The sequence below is a fragment of the Pectinophora gossypiella genome, chromosome 5 (assembly GCF_024362695.1).
Source record: "Pectinophora gossypiella chromosome 5, ilPecGoss1.1, whole genome shotgun sequence".
Classification (NCBI taxonomy): Eukaryota; Metazoa; Arthropoda; class Insecta; order Lepidoptera; family Gelechiidae; genus Pectinophora; species Pectinophora gossypiella.
The window spans coordinates 2,857,747-2,880,755 of record NC_065408.1 but is presented as its reverse complement, the minus strand read 5'-3'; the positions used below and the strand labels follow the sequence as shown (position 1 = coordinate 2,880,755).

The window sequence follows — 23,009 nt, the reverse complement described above, 5'->3', positions numbered from 1 at the left end:
AAATGTTAGTATGACATGTACGGTCACGAGTACTAATATGTATACACTTTGATACCATGTCATATTAACTTTTTTGACAAATTAAACCGTAAGCTCATTTCTATTAGTATGTCTTATTTTTATTGTGTATGCGTGTGTATTTTGTATCTGTCTAATACTAATATTAGTGAGTAAGAAATCAATGTTACTAACATCCTGGGTCCAATTTACCCGTAATATTTTTTTTTTATTTAATGTCAAATTAATGATAGTTCGACAGGGTTTTAAAATGGGTACATGATATTACTCATGACTGTACAGTACACCCATATACATTTAAAACTGTGAAGTTGCCGTTAAATACAACATAATACACGGAACTTCTATAATATAACATATCGATATAGACATTTCTCGCCTTACTACCCTCAGGGGTATATCTGCTGTGAGTGATGACAACACTCCATCATCGGCCGGCGCTATCCTACACTAATTCTATCTGTCTGCTTTCTGAGGTGACCAATTCAGTAATATAGGTTTGTATTGAGGTAGTTCACTCTTTAGGTTTTCATATAAAATAATATCAAATCAATAAGCCCGCCATTTGCCATGTGCAGTCATGAGCAATATCATGTAGCCACTTTAGAACCCTGTCGCACTGTCATATTTGACATTTAATGATACTTACTGTTTAATTTGTAAAAAAAAATAATGTGACATGGTTTTATAAATGTATACATATTAGTACTCGTGACCGTACCTTATTTTGGTGCAATAAAGTATATTTGTATAATCTATATTATGTCTTAATACATACCTACATACATAAACTCACGCCTAGTTCCCACCGGGGTAAGCAGAGACTATGGAATTTGATTGGCTTCGATCCTGACATACTTCTCTTGCTTTCTCCACTTTCATACATGCCCCCCAGTTCAGTGTAGATCGTATTAAACGTTTTGAAATTGTATCAAATACTATGGTTCCTGTAAAAAATATGGGTCATATAATTGAAATGGCGTATTATGTCATTTAAAGAATGATTTACAGTTCACCATCATTATTATTATAGATTATTATTGTATTACCCCAATATAATATTTTTTTCATATAAATCGAAACACCTTCGATTTTTTGTTAAACAAAACACGAGTTTAATAAAATTGGTAATTTAAATTTGGAACTTTACTTTTACGAATGAAAAACCTCATAATGGCCCCGATTCCTGCAGACATCGCCTAATTTTATTTTAAGTTATATCCGTCATTTTCATATCCGTCGAAAAAGAAAGGGACGAATGATTCATAGCTCTTAATTTTAGGAAGAATGAGTAAATGAATGAATAACCCGGGCGAATCAAAAGGTACGTCGCTGGTATGCAATCCGTTTGACGTGCTGTCTACTTAACTGTGTCGGGTTATTGACGGATGTAAAATTTTTAGACGGTTGGTTTAGAATTGTGCTTAAAATTGACGTGTGATCCATAAATTTTATGCTTGTCGATTACCCGTCCCTTTCCTTTTCGGCGGATAAGAAAATGACAGATATAACTTAAAATAAAATTAGATGGTATTTACAGGAATTAGCACCAATACCTTCTCTAAAATGACATTTATTTGTTTATTTCTAATACCCGTAATTAATATTTTCAGATAATCCTTACGAAATCTATTCATGAGGTGTTTAGATTTTTTTGATGAGAAATGTATAAGTATTATCGGAAGGCACGTTAAGCCGTTGGTCCCGGTTGCATTAGCAGTCGTTAATAACCACCAATCCGCACTGGGCTCGCGTGGTGGTTTAAGGCCCGATCTCCCTATCCATCCATAGGGAAGGCGCGTGCCCCAGCAGTGGGAACGTTAATGGGCTGGTGATGATGATGATGATGTATAAGTATTATAGGCGTCGGGCTTTGTGTGCTTTGTATTTTAATTAGAATTATTTTTTTTATTTATAAATATAATGACCATCCATCATTCAATAAGAAGCTCAAAGCAAAGGCAATTTGACATAAAATATGAAAGAAAGCTAAGTATTTATTATTGTGTGGGCAGCATCTCATTATCTTTCATCTGATCCACTCGTATCTCATTTTGTCCGACATAATTGGTGTTGCAACAACAAAATAAGTCGATTGAAACTGAACAACGCTAAAGAAGTTCCAAAGATAAACGTTTTTAAAATCAGAACCAATTCGGAGAAATCGAATAATTAACAATTTGTTCGTACAATTACAAGCTTTTATCGAATAATTGTTACTTGAAGGACTTTTCGCCCCCTTAATTTGTAATTTGGGAGCCAGCCTACGTCCTAGTAAGTCCTTAGAGAAGCGGCGTGTAATGGAATTTTGTAACGATTTCATTTGATATTATTTGGGCCATTGTTTTTGGGTACATTCGTGTTATTGCGTTGTGTCCTTGTCTCTGCCTTGATTGGTTTTGTTGCTTTATTTTGCGGAATTCTGGTGGAAATAGGAACCTTGAACTTTATAGTAATTACGATTACGATAATGTCGTTGCTGCCATTAGAAAGAGAATGTGTAGTATTAGGGAATATTCATTCGATTGTGAAATATTTTGTCTAAATCAGCTGTATTTTGCCATATTAATATAATTTGAGTATTAAATGACAAATAATAACAGTTTTATTGTAAATTTTCTTTGTTTACATTTTTATCTTTATTTTAGATTCTTTGTCGATGGCATTTCTTCTCTTGACCTTCTCTTTTATTTTATCATCACTAATTTAAGAGCCACGCTCTACTACAAAAACTAGACCAAGCACTTATTTGGTCTATTTTTTGTATTTGAACGATTCATACCTATTATACTTTTTACGTAACTGTTTTCACATGCATATATAATTTCTACAATTTATCGTTGTCATATCTACGATAACAACAAAAAGTAAAACCATCCCTTCCACAGACAGAGGCAAATGGCTAAACTCGGGTTTTCACAGCCTACCATCATAGTTTAATTCCCAGATGTCCTTAGTTTCACCACTGGTCGACATTTGTTGACTCTGACAAGGTACTCCCTGTTGGTTTGGCGGCAAAATTCATTCATTTAGTTTATTTTAGCCCATGAAACGGGCCAGACCCGTGGGGGACTCAAAATTGATTGTGAGAAAACAGACTTTCGGGATGACAGCCTTTTGTTGTCTGTGGAGAATGCTCGCGGTGAAATAAGGTGGCCTAAATTAAATTATAAACCGGGACAGGACAAGGATTTCGGATGAATAATCTTGAAATTAATTGTGTTATACTAAGCTGACAGAATATTGTTATTACAGTACCTTTCATATGACGTCTGTTAAAGCTGAAAGCTCTTCCGAATCGCATGCACTGATAGTTTTTTTCAGTGTTACACTACTACAGGATTAAAAGGCCACATCGAAGCAGTTCATCTTAAAAAAACAATATCGCTATTTGACATTTGTTTGCGTTGCACACTTACTACTATATGCGCAGGGGGGTTAAAATGGCCACTCCGAAGCAATTCATCTAAGAAAGCAATATTGCTATTTGACATTTGTTTGCATTGCGCACTTACTTTGATACCTATGCGCAAATGTCAAATTGCAGTATTGCTTTCTTAGATGAATTGCTTCTATGTGGCCATTTTAACCCCTCAAATTAGAACAAGTTTCAAATTTCGAAAACCGCACACTGAATGACATTTTTTTTAATATAAGTTTAAACACTTTTTTATGGACTATGCTAACCACCCGTGACCTTGACGCATCTAGCCTGTCATACAGGTAGGTGTAACAAGCCCTTAAGCCCCATTTAATAAGGATGCGACTATATTGCCACTAACCGGGCACAAATCCAGGAAACCACGTGACATCAATTATCTATGATCCCAACGTGATGAGTGGGAGTTAATGTATAAACCTATATATAAAAGATATATGTTCTGTTTGTCTACAGATTCAAGGAAAGCCAGTGATACAGCAGCGGATCCTGCCCAGCCCAGCTGTCTCCATTGACATCCCACAGCTGGGACGTAGCACCCCCCCTCCGACAGATGAGAATAACAACATCATCTTCAGCCCGTGGAAGGCCTTTGGCCCGTTTGTCGATTCTATACAGGTGAGTGAAGCGATAGTAACCTTACGCGAAGCAAAAGGAGGGTTTTGTGTTTGGGCGCTATGTATGTGTGTGTGTATTCTCGTCTGTTTCAATCTAACTTCTTAGTCATCTATCAGAATTTAACAAATGAGGTGTCCCAAGAAGCGTCTTGATTTTCCGGTTGTTATAATGTGGGTAATATGGCTATGTCAATCTGTCCTAAGAGTTTGCTTACCACGGCAGAGGACCACGGCTATCTTCTAAACATCACTATTCGGAAGAATTTCAGAGAAATATACCTATTTTCTTGTTTCATACTTTTTAGAGCGTATTTTTTCCGTGGTCGGGTTTTAGTTATTTAACTTTTTTTTTTATCTTCTTGGCCCTTGATAGCCCAATTGGAAGAACACTTGATGTCGTAAATTCGATTCCAGTAAGATATTATTTTTTCCTTTACTCTGTTTGGAATTCTTGTTTAGATCATAATAATTGTCCACATGTCAAAGAGTTCAGAGTTAAAGGAAAAGATCATAAAGAAAATCCCATATTCTCGAGAAATACCTTTCGGAGTTGACCTAACCTATATTAGGCTGGCTTACCCTTCGTGGGTCGGAAGGTCAAACAGGCAATCGCTTCTAAAAAGACCAGCCCTGTCAAAACTTCAGGTTAGGTAAGCGGACCCTCTTTTGACCTCAGATGACATTGCTGGATTGTGATGTTACCATAGTCACATAATATCATAAACAGCCTATATACGTCCTACTGCTGGAACAGGCCTCCCCTCAATTAACCGGAGGGGGTATGGAGCATACTCCACCACGCTGCTCCATTGCGGGTTAGTGGAGGTGTTTTTACGGCTAATAACCAGGACCAATGGCTTAACGTGCACTCCGAAGCACGGACCATAGTCTTCTTCTTCTTCTTCTTCTAGTGCTTGTCCATTACTGGACGTTGGCCGTCAGCTTTGAGAACTCTTCTCTGTCAGAAGCAAGACGAAACAGCTGTTCTACGGTTGTAACGCCGATCCATTCGCGGATGTTCCGCAGCCATGACTTCTTCCTCCTCCCTCGACGTCTTTCCATCGACGTCTTTCGACGTCTCGACCATAGTCACATAATATAAAAAAGTTATAATGTTAATGTGTCAAGGCATTGCGTATAAGCGTATAATACCGGTCTATAACGGTTACTCTGCGCCCCGCGCTAATTTATACCGGCCGCCGAGGTTGATTTACCTCACCCCCTCTCGGTCTTACTTTAGTCTAAAGGACTTCAGTTATGACTGAATCAGGAGTTAATATATCCAAAATGTAGATATATTTTTTTGTCTTTATATTAGTAAGTGTAATTGTTCTTGTAATTTCATAAGATTTGTACGCGTATGTAGGTATGTCTATCTGTAGTATTATACACTGCATGTATCCTTATCGTAGTAGGTCAGCTGGAAGAAATCTCTTTTTTAGAGATAAGCTTACCTGTACTGTCTGATTTCTTTGTGTGTTTCTTTCTGTGTTCTATTGTGTACAAATAAATAAATAAATAATAACACCAATCCTTTGGCTATATCTTTTTTATATGCATTTCCAAAAAATACTTTTGTTTGACCCCCTGACCTAATTTTATGATAAATAATTACTCTGCGTGCCTCTCAAAATTATATTGAGAAAATGAAGACGAATTGTTCCAATCCTTAATTGTATTTGTGAAAGTATTTTTTTTTATTATTATTTTAAGACCATTTGAGAGATCTCGTTGTCTTAATTTAATTATAATTAGTTCAAAGACGAAATCACAGAACTCAATTAACAAACTTGAGACGAATTGTCCATCTTAGTTAATTAGTAGACATAAGTAGATAATAATGAATGTTAAATATCCTTCATTATTCCACTTTTCTTCTACTTCTTTCGTGCGGGTTGTAAGATCAATAACCAACCTTATCAACCCTGGTATCAGAGCTATTGATCCGCCAAAGGCCCCTGATAATTATGGCTCTTGTAACACCTAAATACTTTCTAAAGTACCCATAATTATAAGCCGGGACTTCATAATGTACCCTCCTAACCACGATTCATTTTACTTTCGGATAGTTGGGTGATCAGTCTACAATGTCCTAACCAAACTGGGGATCCTGGAGTGATTTTTAACTGACTTCAAAAAGGAAGGAGATCATCAATTTGACCCATACGTATGTACTATTGTCGGAATTGTATAATATTTGTGGGTACTTATATGATAGTCTATGTGGGCTTTCTAACACATAAATTTGGAAAGTGTATATTATATGTATGTTTGTACATACATTTCTCAAAAACTACAAATCATATTGCAATATTTTTTTTCTGTTTGCAGGGCCATATAGACATTTTAAACAATTATTAAAATATAATAGATAACATTACAGCATTTAAATAACTTGTAACATATTAAACAAATTAAATCTAAATACAATGTAATACATTTCAACATGTGTGATTGCAATACTTCTTTTACTAAGTGTTCTCCAACTTAGAGATGAGTATAAGTTTCATCAATATTGGTTCAGAAATATTCAAGTTACAAGGAAGTGACTTGTTCTATGGTAGTTTGAGTTCCGACCACAGACTGCAAGAATGGGGCACATAACAAAAAAACAAGAGACAATAAAATAAAATCGAAAAGGCAATAGGCGGCTTACCATAATAAGTCTCTTCCAGGCAACCATCACGAGTTTATATCTCGAGCGTAATATGTGCAACAATACCTCGGCTCTTGTAATTGGTTTCCGACATAGATTAATGACGTCACGCCCTCGTGACGTCACACATTCGACGCAATCATCATGCTGTCGTGAACATGTTTATTATTATTATTATTTCTTACTTGGCGTTCCATTTTTGAAACAAAATTGGAACATAGCCGTGGAAGGATGATTAAGACAAATGCTTTTTGGTTGACAATCAATAGGTACCTAAATAATAGTATTGTATATAAAAGAGACACGATCTTGTCGGTGTAGCATTCTTTATGCTTTTTTAGGGATAAATAGGGCCGTGGTTTCCCTCTTGCCTTCCGCCCCGCAGTACTCTATCAGGCGCGAGTGGGATGGCGCCCAGAGTAGTCTATTTCAAAGCCATACTAGGACTCCTGTCCTCCGCCTCTGAATAGTACTGACAGTTACTGCTGCTCTCTGTCCGTCTCCAGGTTACAGTCCCTGTGACAATGTATATGGGTCGTTCTTCTTTTTTATCGACAATAAAAAGACATTTTCTCGATTTATCGGATTTAACATCTTTAAAATTATAACGGCAATAAATATTTTAAAACATCATATAAAGATGTGTCTGTAGAGGACTATTTAGTGGTTCTCTTTATCTTGGTAGCATACTTTTCTTTGCAGGCGCATTCCAAAAAATATTGTGACAGAGTGGCCCTTTTCATCGGAGACAGCATTTCAATTTACCACTCTGTCACATAATTTTGTGAAAAACGATCAAGCTACGTTAATAACTAATTGAGGAACCGATTAGTATTTTGCTTGTATTTTGAGTATAATAAGATAACTATATTTTTGGACAATCAAAACATGAAATAAAATTCTAAAACATAACTTATCAGAAGCAGAACGAAGGACAGATCATTGTCGATAAAAAAGAAGAACAACCCATATAAGAGAAGTCATATTATTATGTAGTAGATACTATTATTAATACTTAATAGTACTAAACGAATACAAATAAAAAAGAACATACTTCCGGCCGGTAAGGCACTTATGAACTCTTTGGTGTTCTGGGTGTCAACGGACAACGGTAATTGCTTACTATCAGGCGATCCATCTTCTCGTTTGCCTCTACTTTAAAAAAAAAACAAATAACTTTCATCATACTTTTTAGTAATAATGTAGTTTTTGAACAAACCACATACAAACAAATTCTTTATGCACTTTTTTGAAAAATATTTATATAAGTATTTAAAATATTTTTCGAAAATGCATGCGAAACGGTCACATAGTTTCGTAGCTTAGCTTTCACATCCTCGCAGCATAGTTGTACAACACATTTCCGGTAAAAAAGCACCCTAAGTTATCGCACTAGGATGCGTAAGAATTCATCTCGTGGGAATAGGTATAAAAAACGTCTCTAAAGTGAGATCTATAATATTTGAGATATATATATATATATATATATATATATATATATATATATATATATAAAATATATTTCAAAAAAGTGCAAAAAAAATTTGTTTAAAAGACGTTCCGCCTAATATAGTCGTGTTGTTCTCAGGACGGCGAACTACTACCAAGCCAGGACACAGTCCTGCTGCCAACTCCTCGGCATCACGAACTGTCTGTGGATGACGACACCACGGACCCTATGCCAACTGTGGAAACCTCTAATAAGGTAACTACACACAACATCCACATTAATATTACTAATCCGAAAGTAACTCTGTCTATCTATTACATTTTCATGCCTAAACCGCGGAACCGATTTAGATGAAATTTTGTATGGTGATAGTTTGAGACCCAGGGAAGAACATAGATTTCATCTAAAAATCATCCCCTAAGTGTGAAAGGTTGTTTAATGACCTCAAAACCCACACGAGAAAAGAAAAACGCCCTCTCAGATACCCTTGAAAACTTGGTTCTAATCGAAATATTCTCATAAAAAAATCTCGAAAAATCGATCTTATACAAATTACTAATACTAAATCGCTCACGTCGATAATAAAGTGGTATAAAACACTTTCCTTCTTTCAAGCCTGGTGCTGACAAACGATCTTGTCTCTCGGAGATATATTAAAGATAAGTTCTTTCGAAATGACAACAATCAAAAACAACACCGAAAATTTCTCATAAAAAAAATCTCGATAAATCTATCTTATACAAATTACTAATACTAAATCGCTCACTTTGATAATAAAGTGGTATAAAACACTTTACTTCTTTCAAGCCGGGTGTTGACAAACGATCTTGTCTCTCGGAGATAGATTAAAGATAAGCTCTTTCGAAATGACAACGATCATAATGATGGCGCGACAATTTGACACCTGTAGCGGTTAAGTAAAACAGGTAGCCAAAGTTGAAATATTGCCCTGAAACGATTACTTTAAAAAAGGTTTGTTTGGGCACTTTGGAAGTTCTTTCGGTTTGAACTTTTTATGCAGTAGCGTGGAGTTGAGAATTCACGTTTAATAATAAATCAACACTCGAATTATAAGACCCACTATGACTCTGTTTACTATGTCTCATAACAGCTCTGAATTTCTTCGAAAGTGTGAACAATTAGAAGAAAATTATAGTCGCGGTCCCCATTTGTCCGGCCAAATAGCTGGCAAAACTACAATAATTCATATAAAAAATCAAGTAAAATTAATAAAACCCTACGTCAATTTTAATTATATATTATTTTGAATATATAATAAATCTAGTTTAAGGTGAAGGAAAACATTCTTCCGTATACAAGTCGATTTTAATCTGCTAATTTGAAAAATCCTGATGACGTCATCATTAGAATTCGGTGCGTAATGTCACTGGAGCCATTTGAATTTTGCAAATTAACAAATCACAAATCGACCTTCTCTGTTCTGTAATAGTCATTATAATTCTTTTGATCTTACCTTAGCTTTAATTTTTTGAAGACTGCATGCTTTTTGTCCGATCTCACTTTAGAGACGTTTTTATACCTTTTCTCACGAGACAAATTTATACGAAAACGCATCCCATTGCGATGTCTTAGGGTGCTTTTCCACCAGAGATATGTTGTGCAATTACGCTGCGAGGATGTGAAAACTAAGCTACGAAACTATGTGACCGTTTCGCATGCATACTTACATATAAAAAAAGCGGCCAAGTGCGAGTCGGACTCGTCCCTGAAGGGTTCCGTGACAGCTAGTGACATAAAATAAAAGCAATTTTTTAGTTCGTAGTAACTTTTGATGTTTTAACTATGAAAGTAAATTACGGTTTACGATTTATGATGTATTAAAAAAAACTGCTTACTAAATCTGGTTCAAACCAATTTTCGTTGGTAGTTTGTATGCTAATCTACATCATATATTTTTTTCAGTTTATCCTCCTCTTATTTTAGAAGTTACAGGGGGGGGGGGACACATTTTACCACTTTGGAAGTGTCTCTCGCGCAAACTATTCATTTTACAAAAAAAAAATATTAGAAACCTCAATACAATTTTGGAAGACTTAACCGTAGATACCCCACACGTATGGGTTTGATGAAAAAATTTTTTTTGAGTTTCAGTTCTATGTATGGGGACCACCAAAATTCATTGTTTTTTTATATCATTGCGTAAAAATCTTAATGCGGTTCACAGAATACACATAATATATTTATCAAGTTTCAACAGTATAGCTATTATCGTTTCGGAGAAAAGTGGCTGTGACATACGGACGGACAGACGGACATGACGAATCTATAAGGGTTCCGTTTTTTGCCATTAGGCTACGGAACCCTAAAAATGGCGTACTAAATAAATCCGTTTCCACCAGTGTTATGCTGTATAGATCAATGAATATTATTGGTGGATATCAAACGCATCCATAGCAACGCTTAATTTCTTTTTTTTAATTCATATAATATGTCAGTTAAGGGTAAATAAAGACTGATTTGTTAACTTAATGATTAATTTATAGGTGCTATGTAATGTGCCCCCCCCCCCCCCCCCCGTTGATTGAGGGGAGGCCTGTGCCCTGTGATATATATATATATATACACTGTGATTGTGATACATATATATATAACATATATAATAATATACACAGTGCACATTACACATACATAAACAGCCTATATACGTCCCACTGCTGTTAATAATTTAAGTCTTAATGTTAGTACATGTCTGAGTTTTTTTTTATATTTATTTTATATTGAGAACTAAACCTCATGCCTAAGTTTTTATAGTATAATATTATGTAGAAGTACTTAAATATACATACATACATACATAAACTCACGCCCGTAATCCCTAATGGGGTGGGCAGAGCCACAAGTAATCAAAGACAACAAGATCAAGTTGTACTTAAATATATAAACGCAAAATAGCATATCTCTGGTTCAAAACACTCTTAAAGCACTTTTTCTCTTTCCAGGTGGCGTCAATTAGCCAGCTATCATTCATGGTGCGGCCAGACAGCTTCGAGCGCGGCCAGTTGCGGCTTACGTGCATCTCGAGCGTGCACTCCGTGTACACGGAGCAAGCCGAGCTGGTTATCAACGAGGAGCGGCCGCAGATAGCCTCCGTGCTCGGCACGAGAGACGCTGCAGGTACGTGCTAAGCTTAAAAAAAAATCAAAAAAAAGTATCATCCGACTTAAAAAAAACATATTTTATAACATTTTGTGAACTCGTGATACTATGCCCTGTTCGGGAAACGCGTGATTTTTACATCGTAATATCATGGATTCGAATTTTAATAATAATAATAATAAAAACATTTACAGGATAAACTTATTTTAAGGTGGGCAAAGGCGGCCTCGGCCGTGGATGAGTTCGAATCATTATGTAGCTAATTTCGCGTTTGTAGCATAAATAATTGATATAACGTAGTTTCTAGAATTTATGCCTAGTTAATGACAATAGACTCGCCCTCTATTACACGAGACTTGAATGTCGAGAAGTTGGTGTAGGTATAAACTATACACCTCTGCCTACCCCTTAGAGAATACAGACGTGATGATATGTTATATCATGTAGCATTTTGATCTCAAATTGATCTTAATAAAATAAACAGGCGAGAAATTTACGTGCACGAAATCAGTTAATTATTTCCGAAGCTGCCGCAATAAATATAAATTATAGGTACTTATTGCACTGTGGGAATGAAATAACTGAGTCGTTACCTTGGTTATTTTGTCCGAATTTCAACCGGATCCAACATTAATCACCAATAAATCCTCTGAAAGCTTTCACAGATCGTCACGGCCCAGTGGACGATATTATAGACTAAGAGCTTTATGTAATGAAATATTTACGTTTCACAAAAAATAATACCCTAACTTCTTTTAAAATATTATCTCTTGAAATTTTAGCACCAACCTAGCTGATCTTTTTTTTCATACATGCTTTTGTGTTGTATTAAGGTAATAAAGTAATCTATCTATCTCTCTGTCTATTACCTTTTCACGCTTATACCGCTGAACCAATTTAAATGAAATTTAGTGTAGAGATAGTTTGAAACCTAAGAAAGAATATAGAATAGTTTAATCTTAAAAACCAGTCCGTGTGGGGATGAAAAAATCGCGCCAAAATAATGGGCGGAAAGTTAATAGGTAATACGGGTAATACCTATTGTAATGTTTTTTTAATAAAAGAGAAGTAAAGTAAATGAAATGAAAGTGAAGTGAGAAGTAGGTTTTACTCGAATTTATTCCTCATAAAACCAATATATAATACGGAAGTAAATTAAGTATAAATGGGTATTTGAACTTTTTATATCCTAAGTGTATATTTTCAGGGAAATAAGAAAGGTCCACTGAAAGAAATACGGCATTACACTATGTATAAAGTAACCAGCGAAAGATCGAGTTATGTGGAGGGAATCTTAGACATAAGATAAGATATTATAATAGTCTTACTGTAGTCTCCAATCATAAGGGCATCAAACGTCACACACATAATTGCGCGTGTACGATAACGTCTTTATTGTATGAAGATTTTTTTATGAAGTGTCTAGGGTGTGCTTTAGATGAGGCCTATGTCATGACACAACCTGACTGTAATGGCAGTTAGATTAATATTTAGATAATAAAAATAATATTAGCCAATTTTGAGACTGCAGGTCCTTGGGGTAGCGAGGCGAGGGAATTGATCAGGGAGATCGACTGGAGACTCAAAATCAGAGTGGGTGACCCTAGGTCTGCGTCTTACCTGGTCCAACGCCTGTCAGTGGCTGAGCAACGGGGCAATGCCGCTAGTGTAATGGGTTCGTTTGAACCAGGTCAGAATCAGAACACTTAAACGCGTAGTTGGACGTGACGAAGTTATGTATGTTACTGATTATGTGACAAATTGTATTATTATAATAAAATTGTGACCTGTTTTAAAAATTAAAAATTACGATATAAGACAATATGTATATTTATATATTTAACCTAGTAATCTAGGATGATCAAAAATCAATCACATTTTTCTCTTCGACGTTTTTTCGCTTTTATAGATGACGTCACAGGACAGTTCCACAATTTTCCATACAAACTCCAAAGAAAACTATCCTTTTGACGTTTCGTAAAAATTATCTCATTTGACTAGGTTGTCAAGTAGCCTATTATTATTAATATTACATAGGTACTACTAGAATCAGAATATAAAGAAAACTTTGTTGGTATATTTTGTAGTTTTCTATTCCTTTTGTAACTTTATACAGAATCTTTATAATATTTATGGTCAGGTTCTTAAATCAGGATCTTTTATTTCATTTATTTTAATTCATTTTTATTTCATTATGTGTAATATTATACGAGTTTCTTTATAATATTTATGGTCAGGATTTTAACAAAAAAACTGGCAATTAAAAAGAAAATATGAAATTAAAATTATTTCCCATTTATCACACCTGAAACAGTAGTTTTTGTCCCATTTCCACACATTTCAAGTACAGACAAGCTACGTGCATATTTGCAGGCAAAGTTCTTTTTCACGGAAAAAGCCCTCCATCATATCTCCCCGTCTATAATGTCAGATCAACTTCACTTCAATCGACTTCATACTCCAGTGGAATAGAAAATTGAACGGGTCGCGATCGCCGACCGAATGCCTGTCAGTCATACGATACAATCCAGTCACAGTTTTGCCGATAAAAATGTCCGGCTTTGCCAGACCCAGAAATAATTGAGTAGAGCCGGTTATGCTTTCGTATTTTTTATCAACGTTTTTATTTATCAATTACTTTTTTTTATTTATTTAGGCGTGGTAGCCCAGTTGGTAGAACGCTTCCAGCAAAGGCCTAACCAATAATTGTCGAAATTATTTTCGAATTCATGTTTGGATCATAAATGATAACGTGCTCGGCGGTGAAGGAAAACATCGTGAGGAAACCCACATTCCCTTGAAACGCATTTTCGGGGGTATGTGGCCTAACCTATATTGGGCTGGTTTTCCCTTCGCGGGTTGGAAGGTCAGACAGGCAGTCGCTTGTGTAAAAAACCGGACCTGGGTCGTTCTTCTTTTTTATCGACAATGATCTGTCTTACGTTCTGCTTTTGATAAGTTATGTTTTAGAATTTTATTTCATGTTTCCATTGTCCAAAAATATAGTTATCTTATTACACTCAAAATACAAGCAAAATACTAATCGGTTCCTCAATTAGTTATTAACGTAGCTTCATTGTTTTTCACAAAATTTTGTGACAGAGTGGTATATTGAAATGCTGTCTCCGATGAAAAGGGCCACTCTGTCACAATATTTTTTGGAATACGCCTGCAAAGAAAAGTATGTTACCAAGATAAAGAGCACCACTAAATAGTCCTTTACGGACAGATCTTTATATGATGTTTTAAAATATTTATTGCCGTTATAATTTTTAAGATGTTAAGTCCGATTAATTGGGAAAATGTCTTTTTATTGTCGATAAAAAAGAAGAACGACCCACCTGTCAAATCTTCAGGTTAGATAAGCGGACCCTGTGAAAAGCACGACAAAGCATAGTATGGAATTCCATTCGCTTCGATCCTGACACACTTCTTATGCTTCCTCCCTCTCTCTCTCTCTCCTTGGCATTTATTATTCCCATCTGATGGTGGGGTCTAGCTTCTTCGTATTTCTCTTCCACTTCGCTCTATCGGGTGTGTCGTTCTCGGAGACATTGCACGAACCCAGGTCCTCCTCCTGATATTTTTGATATATTTGATATGATATTTTTAAAGCCTAACTCTAATTTAATTGAAGACGTCATGTGATAACACAGGCAAGTAAAGTATGTCTTACTCTTGAAGAAAAGAACCATACCTATCGAACGAAATTATCCGTTTCGAACCTCATATAACTCGGAATGCAGTCTAGCGTTCTGATCGCGAGAATTTTTATTCCTCGATGTAAACAGGGCATCTGAATACGTCTAGTGCAAACCAATTCCACTCTACAATGCAAATATTTTGCTTCACCGACTGGGTACGAGACGTACCGAGTCTTTTGAGGTGGAACGCTTGTTGGCAAAGTGAAAAGCATTTCTGGGAAACGTAAACATAATTAGGAGTTGAATGAATGAAGGCGCCCATCTAATTTTATTTTAAGTTATACCTGTCGTTTTCTTATCCGCTGAAGAAAAAAGGGACGGGTAATCGACAGGCATAAACTTTATGGAACACACGTCAATTTTAGGCAGATATTTAGAAGATCTCTCCAAAGTTTTATATTGGTTGACAGATTTAAGTTGACAGCACACGTCAAACGGGTTGCATGTAAGCGAGATACCTATCTTATTCGCCGGGGTTATTCATTAATTTTTAGCAAACATAATTAGGAGTTGAATGAATGAAGGCGCTCATCAGTTTTAACCAAATACAGGTAGTTCCTTTTTTTTTAAATCATACCCACTACTTATTTTGATGACCAATAAATATATGACTGGACTGAGTAGGTGGTGGGGGCAGCGCTGTCAGGTCAGTATTATCTCACCGCCCATGCAGGATAGACGTGCTATCAACGTTGCGTGCTGTGCATAATCAAAGCAACAATCTGTAGTTGTTATTCGTTAAAACCCATCACAATGGGAATACACTAATATATACAGGCATATTCTTCTTCTTTTCTCGTGTGGGTTCTGAGTTCATTGACCAAACTCATTAACTTGTGTCAGAGAAAATCCTGAAAGCTCTATGGTGATACGGTTCACCACCTATCATGTTGGTATAACAGAAAGCTGGACGAGGTGTGGGCTTGGTTCATCTTGCGATAGATGTACCTCTGACTACCCGGATTGGGATATAGTCGTGAGCTTATATTCTGTTGCCAAATATATCGGGTACCGACCGATTCAATAAAACAAAATTAAGTTACAAAGTAAATCGAATATATCGCAACCACATCGCAACCCTTATATTGGTAAATATATATATTTTTTTATTATATTATATTTTCGTTAAAAATTTATTCGGTGACAGTGGACTGAAAAATTTAATTTAACGCCAGGTTCCGAACTTCACAATAAAAAACTAACAAGCTATGACCGTTCTGTATGCGGTTTATAAATTTTATTACGATACAAAAAAAAGCTATACTTATAAATATTTTACTCCGCATATCGATATGATATTTTTTATGCACTCTATTTTGTTGACTTAAAAATTGAAACACTGACGAGTAATCAAAAAAGAGTGGTAAGCATGAATGGGGATACACAATTAATTGACATATATACACCTTTACATTCATATGAAATGTTTTGGGATCACGGCTTATACACCGAGTGAAAGATTTAATCATATTGGTGCCGATTCCTGAACACACCATCTAAATTTATTTTAAGAATTAAAAAAGTAAGTGCGCAATGCAAACGACTGTGTTTTAACCCCCCAGTTGTCAATCTCCCTTTTCTTTTCGAAGGATAAGAAAATGGCAGGTATAACTTAAAATAAAATTAGAATGTGTCTGCAGGAATCGGGGCCATTGGCAAGGTTAAAAACAAAGTCATAGCAATATATTTTATATCTTTATACTATATTATAAACCCATAAAAAAATAAGTAGTAGTAGTAATTTTACAAATTGACTGATATTAATAATTCCCGATGTCCCGATTCCCGGTGTCTAGGGCAGATGGCAAAAAACCGAATGGCCTTCCGCTGATTCCGTAGCAGAGATGTCGCTGTCTCATTTGGGACGCGACATGTGTTAGCACATATTCGCTTTGCCACCGGGGCGCTGCGCAACAGTCTGCCGGTTCGGCGGCTGAAGCGGCGGCGCTCAGGAAGCACGATAAGTATGCCAATTTGGAATCAGCGTATGAGTTCGTGCCATTTGCGTTGGAGACAGAGGGACCTTGGGGCGCTGAGGCCAAAGCTTTGGTGCGTGATGTTGGTCGCCGTATAAGGGTTGGAGGCGGAGATCCTCGAGCTGGCTTTTTCCGCGCGCAGCGTATTTCGCTTACGGTCCAAAGAGGCAACGCTACAAGCATAATGGGTACGTTAGGGAGGGGTTCGCTTTCCGGAAGGTTTTTTGACGCCTGATATGTTTTTTTTATATATATATAATATAATATTTGTGTATTTTGACGCATATTAGTGTAGGTTTTTAATTTGACTATGTTATATATTTTATTAACATTGTATTTTTACTAACAATAGGATAACTATATTCTTAGTCTTGTAACTTGAATAAATACATTCCCGATTAATCAAATTGCCCTTAACAGATGTATATCATAAAATGTTCATTGCTTCGAAAACTCTATTCGCAATCAGCTTGGCACTGCTTTAACCCACGTTGCTTTTATTCGTGTTAATTTCCTGCGAACTTTAGTTATCCAATTTGCTTTTTAGTTTTCCAAAAACCAACATCGTATTCACAGGAACTAAAAACACGCTATACTTTTAAATCCGTATTTGTGTTAATTCGGATCGAGTCAATATTTTTGTTCGAGATTTTAGTTTGTGTGAAAAACTTGTGTGCATAGGAATTGGGTGGAATGCGTTGATGTGTCTAATGCTGTTTGCTTTGCAAATATACTAGTTTCTTTTCTGTGAACTACTTCATTTCCTATTCATCTATAGATAATATAAAAAGTAATCACAAAATGTGTTGGTAAGCGCATCTCAACAACGCCTGGACCAATTTGGCCAATTCTTTTTTTTTAAATGTTCATTGTAGTCGAATTGAAATAAGATGGTTCGTTTGAGAGTTTGAGAAAAAATCGAATATTTTCTGGAAAACCCCTAAAAACAGCCTTTTTCTTTTTCCCATACAAACAATTTCAATTATAGCTTAATTGATATTGCATAAAGTTCATATTGCAAGGACTCAATATTGTCTAAGCAATGTAGGTGTATTCCTAACGTCAAAGAGTCAATTTGCGCTTTATTAACGCTATACAAAGTTGAAATTCAATCATATCTATCAAATTTTTTGACAGGACGAAGTCTGTCGGGTCCGCTGGTAGTAATATAATATCCTGGTGATCACAAGATTCACGACAAGATTTTTTTTAAACGCCGCGAAGATCCCTGTAAAATACACATTGCGACATGGAAAAAGAATAAATTTACCTATATCTAGACTGGGCCTACATTCTTCTAGCCCATATGTGATGTCCATCAAAATTTATAATAAACTGCCTAACATATTAAAAGAAGAAAAAAGTGACAAAATATTTATTAAAAAAATAAAAGAACTTCTAATTAATAAATGTTACTACAGCACTAGTGAATACCTTAATGATACTGATGTTACAATTTGAAAAGCTTCCTTCTCTCTTGTACTTCTATTTTTACCGACTTCAAAAAAGGAGGAGGTTCTCAATTCGACCGTATATTTTTTTTTTTTTTTTTTTTTTTTTTTTATGTTTGTTCGGGCATATCTTCGTCGTATATGAACCGATTTTGATAATTCTTTTTTTGTTTGAAAGGAGATATACCCAAGGGGGTCCCATGTCAAGGAAGTCAGGATCTGATGATGGAAGACCAGAGAAATCGAGGGGAATTTTCAAAAATCGTAGGAGCGACTAGTGCGTTTGTAAAGTCATATTGATCGGATTGATCTTTAGGCTTCGGGAAAACTTCCCGGCCTTCGAAAACTGGTCAGCATCAGGGAGATACCCTATGGCCTGGCAAAACTATACAACCTGGAGCAATTTTTCTTTCACGAAACGTATTTAAATCTTGATCAAATCCAATCGCCGGTGCAAAAAAACAAAATGGCGGAAAAAAAAGATGGCCGCCATACAAAATTTTGTCGATTTTGGAAGAAGCCCGTTTGGGTAAAAATAATGTATGGGGCGCTTACTCAAAACGTCATGTAGAGTACGGAAATACTTTCTGATCACCAAAAACTGCTCCGCATCAGAGAGATACTCTACGGCCTGGCAAAACTATCGCACGTGAACCAATATTTCTTTGAGAGCACTTATTTAAATCTTGGTCAAATTCCATAGCGCGTAAAAAAAAACAAAATGGCGGAAAAACAAGATGGCCGCCATACACAATTTTGTTTTTTCAGAAAATGTCTCGGGATATAAAATATATATCGGGGTTGTGGTCGGATCGTCATGTTAAGTATGGAAATACTTCCCGATTTTCGAAAACTGCTCCGCATCAGGGTGACACCCTACGGCCTGGCGAAACTATCACACCTGAACCAATTTTTCTTTCACGAAACCTATTTAAATCTTGGTCGAATTTAATGGCCGGTGAAAAAAATACAAAATGGCGAAAAAACAAGATGGCCGCCATACAAAATTTTGTTTTTCCAGAAAATGTCTTGGGGGTAAAAATGATGTATAGGCGTGTGATCGGAACGTCATCTTTGAAAACTGCTCCCAATCAGGGAGACATCCTACGGCCTGGCAAACCTATTGCACCTGGATTTTGTTTGTTTCCACGACACCCATTTAAATCTTGGTCAAATTCTGTCGCCGGTGAAAAAGAACAAAGTGGCGGAAAAACAAGATGGCCGCCATACGAAGAGGGACAGTTTCGAATAAACAGGACACGCGAGCTGCTTTAGCAGCGAGCGAACCACGCGAAATCTACTGTATCTATATGTATGCGTGAGTGTGTATGATAGCAGCTTCCACTGACAACCACATGTGTGTATGTACACATACACATGTGTGTGTGTGCGCGCGTGTGTGTGTGTGTGTGTGTGTGTGTGTGTGTGTGTGTGTGTGTGTGTGTGTGTGTGTGTGTGTGTGTGTGTGTGTGTGTGTGTGTGTGTGTGTGTGTGTGTGTGTGTGTGTGTGTGTGTGTGTGTGTGTGTGTGTGTGTGTGTGTGCGTGTGTCTGTGTGTGTGCGTGTGTACGTGCGCGTGTGCTCGTGTGCGTTAGCGCGTGTGTGAGTGTGTGTGTGTAAACATGTTCATCAATAATAATTGTGATCACTACTAATAATATATTATATTATTATATATGAATATAAATCAGAAAATCTGTCTGTCTGCATCCTTGCTCGGTCTAACCATCACTTAAAATCGTAAAATAAAATAAAATTTTTAACAAAAAAAAACCGACTTCAAACGCAAAACTAAAAAGCAATAAATAAATTTACTTCGCACAAAGTAATTAGTACGTATTTTCAATTAGTTAATTATTTTATAATTCTGAAGTCGGTGCCAAGTAAATGCTACAACAACCCTACTACAATATCAAATTACTATGTACACACAATATTGTTTAATACCTATATCAAAGCAATTACAAAACAATGTCAAACAAAAAATTACAAAACAATCAGTATTGAAAAATATATGAATCGGTACTTCGTTGTAGCATTTCCTTGGCACCGGCTTCAGATTTATAAAATAATTAACTAATTGAAAATACGTACTAATTACTTTGTGCGAAGTAAATTTATTTATTGCTTTTTAGTTTTGCGTTTGAAGTCGGTTTTTTTTTGTTAAAAATTTTATTTTATGTTGTGTCCGAAAGGGTCTATGATGTGAAACTCATATGTAACTTACAAACTTGTACACCATCATAGTATGCAAATATAGAATATTGAATTGAATTGAATTTGAACCGTAAAACAGGCATTCCGTCTAGTATGGACACCAATCTCTCTCACAATAGAAACAATATGTTCACTGTGAGTAGTACTAAGTTAAGTTTTACTAATTGTGAGTGGAGAAATAGACTTATTTTTATTACTTATTAAAAAAATATATTATATATGTCTGGTCCCTTCCACACATTTTAAAATACATAAGATAACTTCCGGTTGGGGGTAGGCAGAGTCCACGGAATTTCACTTACTACGATCCTAACACACCACTATCGCTTCTTTCACTCCCATCAAATATTTATAGAAAGAAGAAATAAAGTATTTATTACTAGAGGACACCACAGTAACAGTACAAATACATAAACTCACGCCTATTTCTTATTTGGATAAGCAGAGACTATGGAATTCCATTTGCTTCTATCCTGACATACGTACTCTTAACCTGGTCTTTCGTTACGGTCATTACATGAGCCATGTCACGACTAATTAAATAATAACCCTGACACCAGGGTTGCTGAGGTTGGTAATCCACCTCTTAGCCCATACGATAGAAGAAGAAGAAGATCGGCGACTTTTCTAGAATGGTTCTAATGTGTATATAACCCCTCCTGAGCCTCTGTGGTCCAGTGGTTGAGCGTTGGACTCACGATCCGGAGGCCCCGGTGTCGTATCCCGGTGGGGACATATCACAATAATTACTTTATGATCCCTAGCTTGGTTAGGACATTTCAGGCTGATCACCTGATTGTCCGAAAGTAAGATGATCCGTGCTTCGGAAGGCACGTTAAGCCGTTTGCCCGGTTACTACTTACTGATGTAAGTAATTAGTCGTTGCATGAGTCAAGTCAGGGGACTTTTGCGGCTCAATTATAACCCTGACACCAGGGTTAATGAGTCTGGTATTCCACCTTACAATCCACACGATAAGAAGAAGTGTATATAAAGTAGACGTGATCATACACAGACAACCCACAGATAAACTAACACCTAGTCACTGTATATTGGCTTCGTGCAATAGAGAACAAACACATACAAAACCCTGGCTACACTAAACATTACCTTTGCCCAGTGGAGCGGAATATTCACCGTCGACAAACAGAGATGGCATAGGAGCCAGTCGCAAATATTTGAGTGATTGCATGCACACAAATGCGCTGGCTCAGCCTTTATGTACGTCTATTCGCGATATGGGAATTTGCCAAAATACGAGTATTGATGTTCTACGCCTATTGTCGGTAAGTTTTCGAGGTAAAGTTTACGTTTAGAAATCGTTTTGGAAATGGAAATGAAACAGCTGTTACTGGGAAGTTGCCTCCATACCTATACAAGGTGTAAGCGACATTGTAACGAAAATTTTGAGAGATGATTCAGACCATGATTTTGAGTTGATATCAAGTGGAATTTACCGTCACAAAAGTATGGAACTGCCTGTGGTTTGAGCATTAGGCGCACGATCCGGAGGTCCAGGGTTCAAATACCGGTGGGGACACATTACGAAAATCACTTTGTCATCCCTAGTTTGGTTATAAGACATTACAGACTGATCACCTGATTGTCCGAAAGTAAGAAGATCCGTGCTTCGGAAGTGTTAAGCCGTTGGTCCCGGTTACTACTTTGATATAAATTAATAGTGGTTACATGAACCATGTCAGGGGCCTTTGACGGCTCAATAGTAACCCTGACACAAGGGTTGATGGGGTTGGTAATCCACCTCACAACCCACACGATAGAAGGAAAGTAGTTTTGTTTACCTCATTATGCAATAAACAATTGGGTATTGACTCACCGTCTTACCATTTGTCGAACAAAACATAAAATCAAGATTTCCAATTATTTCTAGAAGCGCCCTTAAGAAACTTGTAGTAGGTAGGGTATACCGGCTATTGATTGCCAATAGTATTGTAAACTCAATCTAAGTTGCATTGAAATTTAATTAAACAACCACGCAACTTTCCCTCCAGATCCTCAACTATGGGGAACTTTTACAAACAATTTAAATTGGCCGTGACTTCTTGCGCCTTGCTTACCCGTTAATACTTACTCGTTACTCAGCGAATAGTGTACGCCGTCCGAAGCTAAATGTAATTACTTACCTACCCAATATATTGAGTTAAATTCAATGATATTTAATATTTAAACGTATTTGATGCCAAAAATGTGCCTTTCCTAAAGTGTACAAAAATTATATAAATAATTAGTTATCTGTATTATTGCTATGTTATTTTGAAATGTAAAACTAGTGTTATAAGTTTCCATAAGGTTCAACCGGCTAAACATTGTAAATTATATGTAAGTACTTGAACTTCGTGAGGAG

The 23,009-nt window shown here is 36.3% G+C and overlaps 1 protein-coding gene across 1 annotated transcript in view; it reads left to right on the top strand.

Moving 5' to 3' along the window:
- The window catches only part of LOC126366633 (uncharacterized), a 341,274-nt gene that overhangs the window by 249,383 nt on the left and 68,882 nt on the right, over positions 1-23,009 (top strand). The window contains exons 5-7 of the mRNA XM_050009822.1: positions 3,914-4,075; positions 8,319-8,435; positions 11,141-11,315. Of these exons, the coding sequence (XP_049865779.1) occupies positions 3,914-4,075; positions 8,319-8,435; positions 11,141-11,315 (454 nt within the window). The remainder of the gene's footprint in view (positions 1-3,913; positions 4,076-8,318; positions 8,436-11,140; positions 11,316-23,009) is intronic.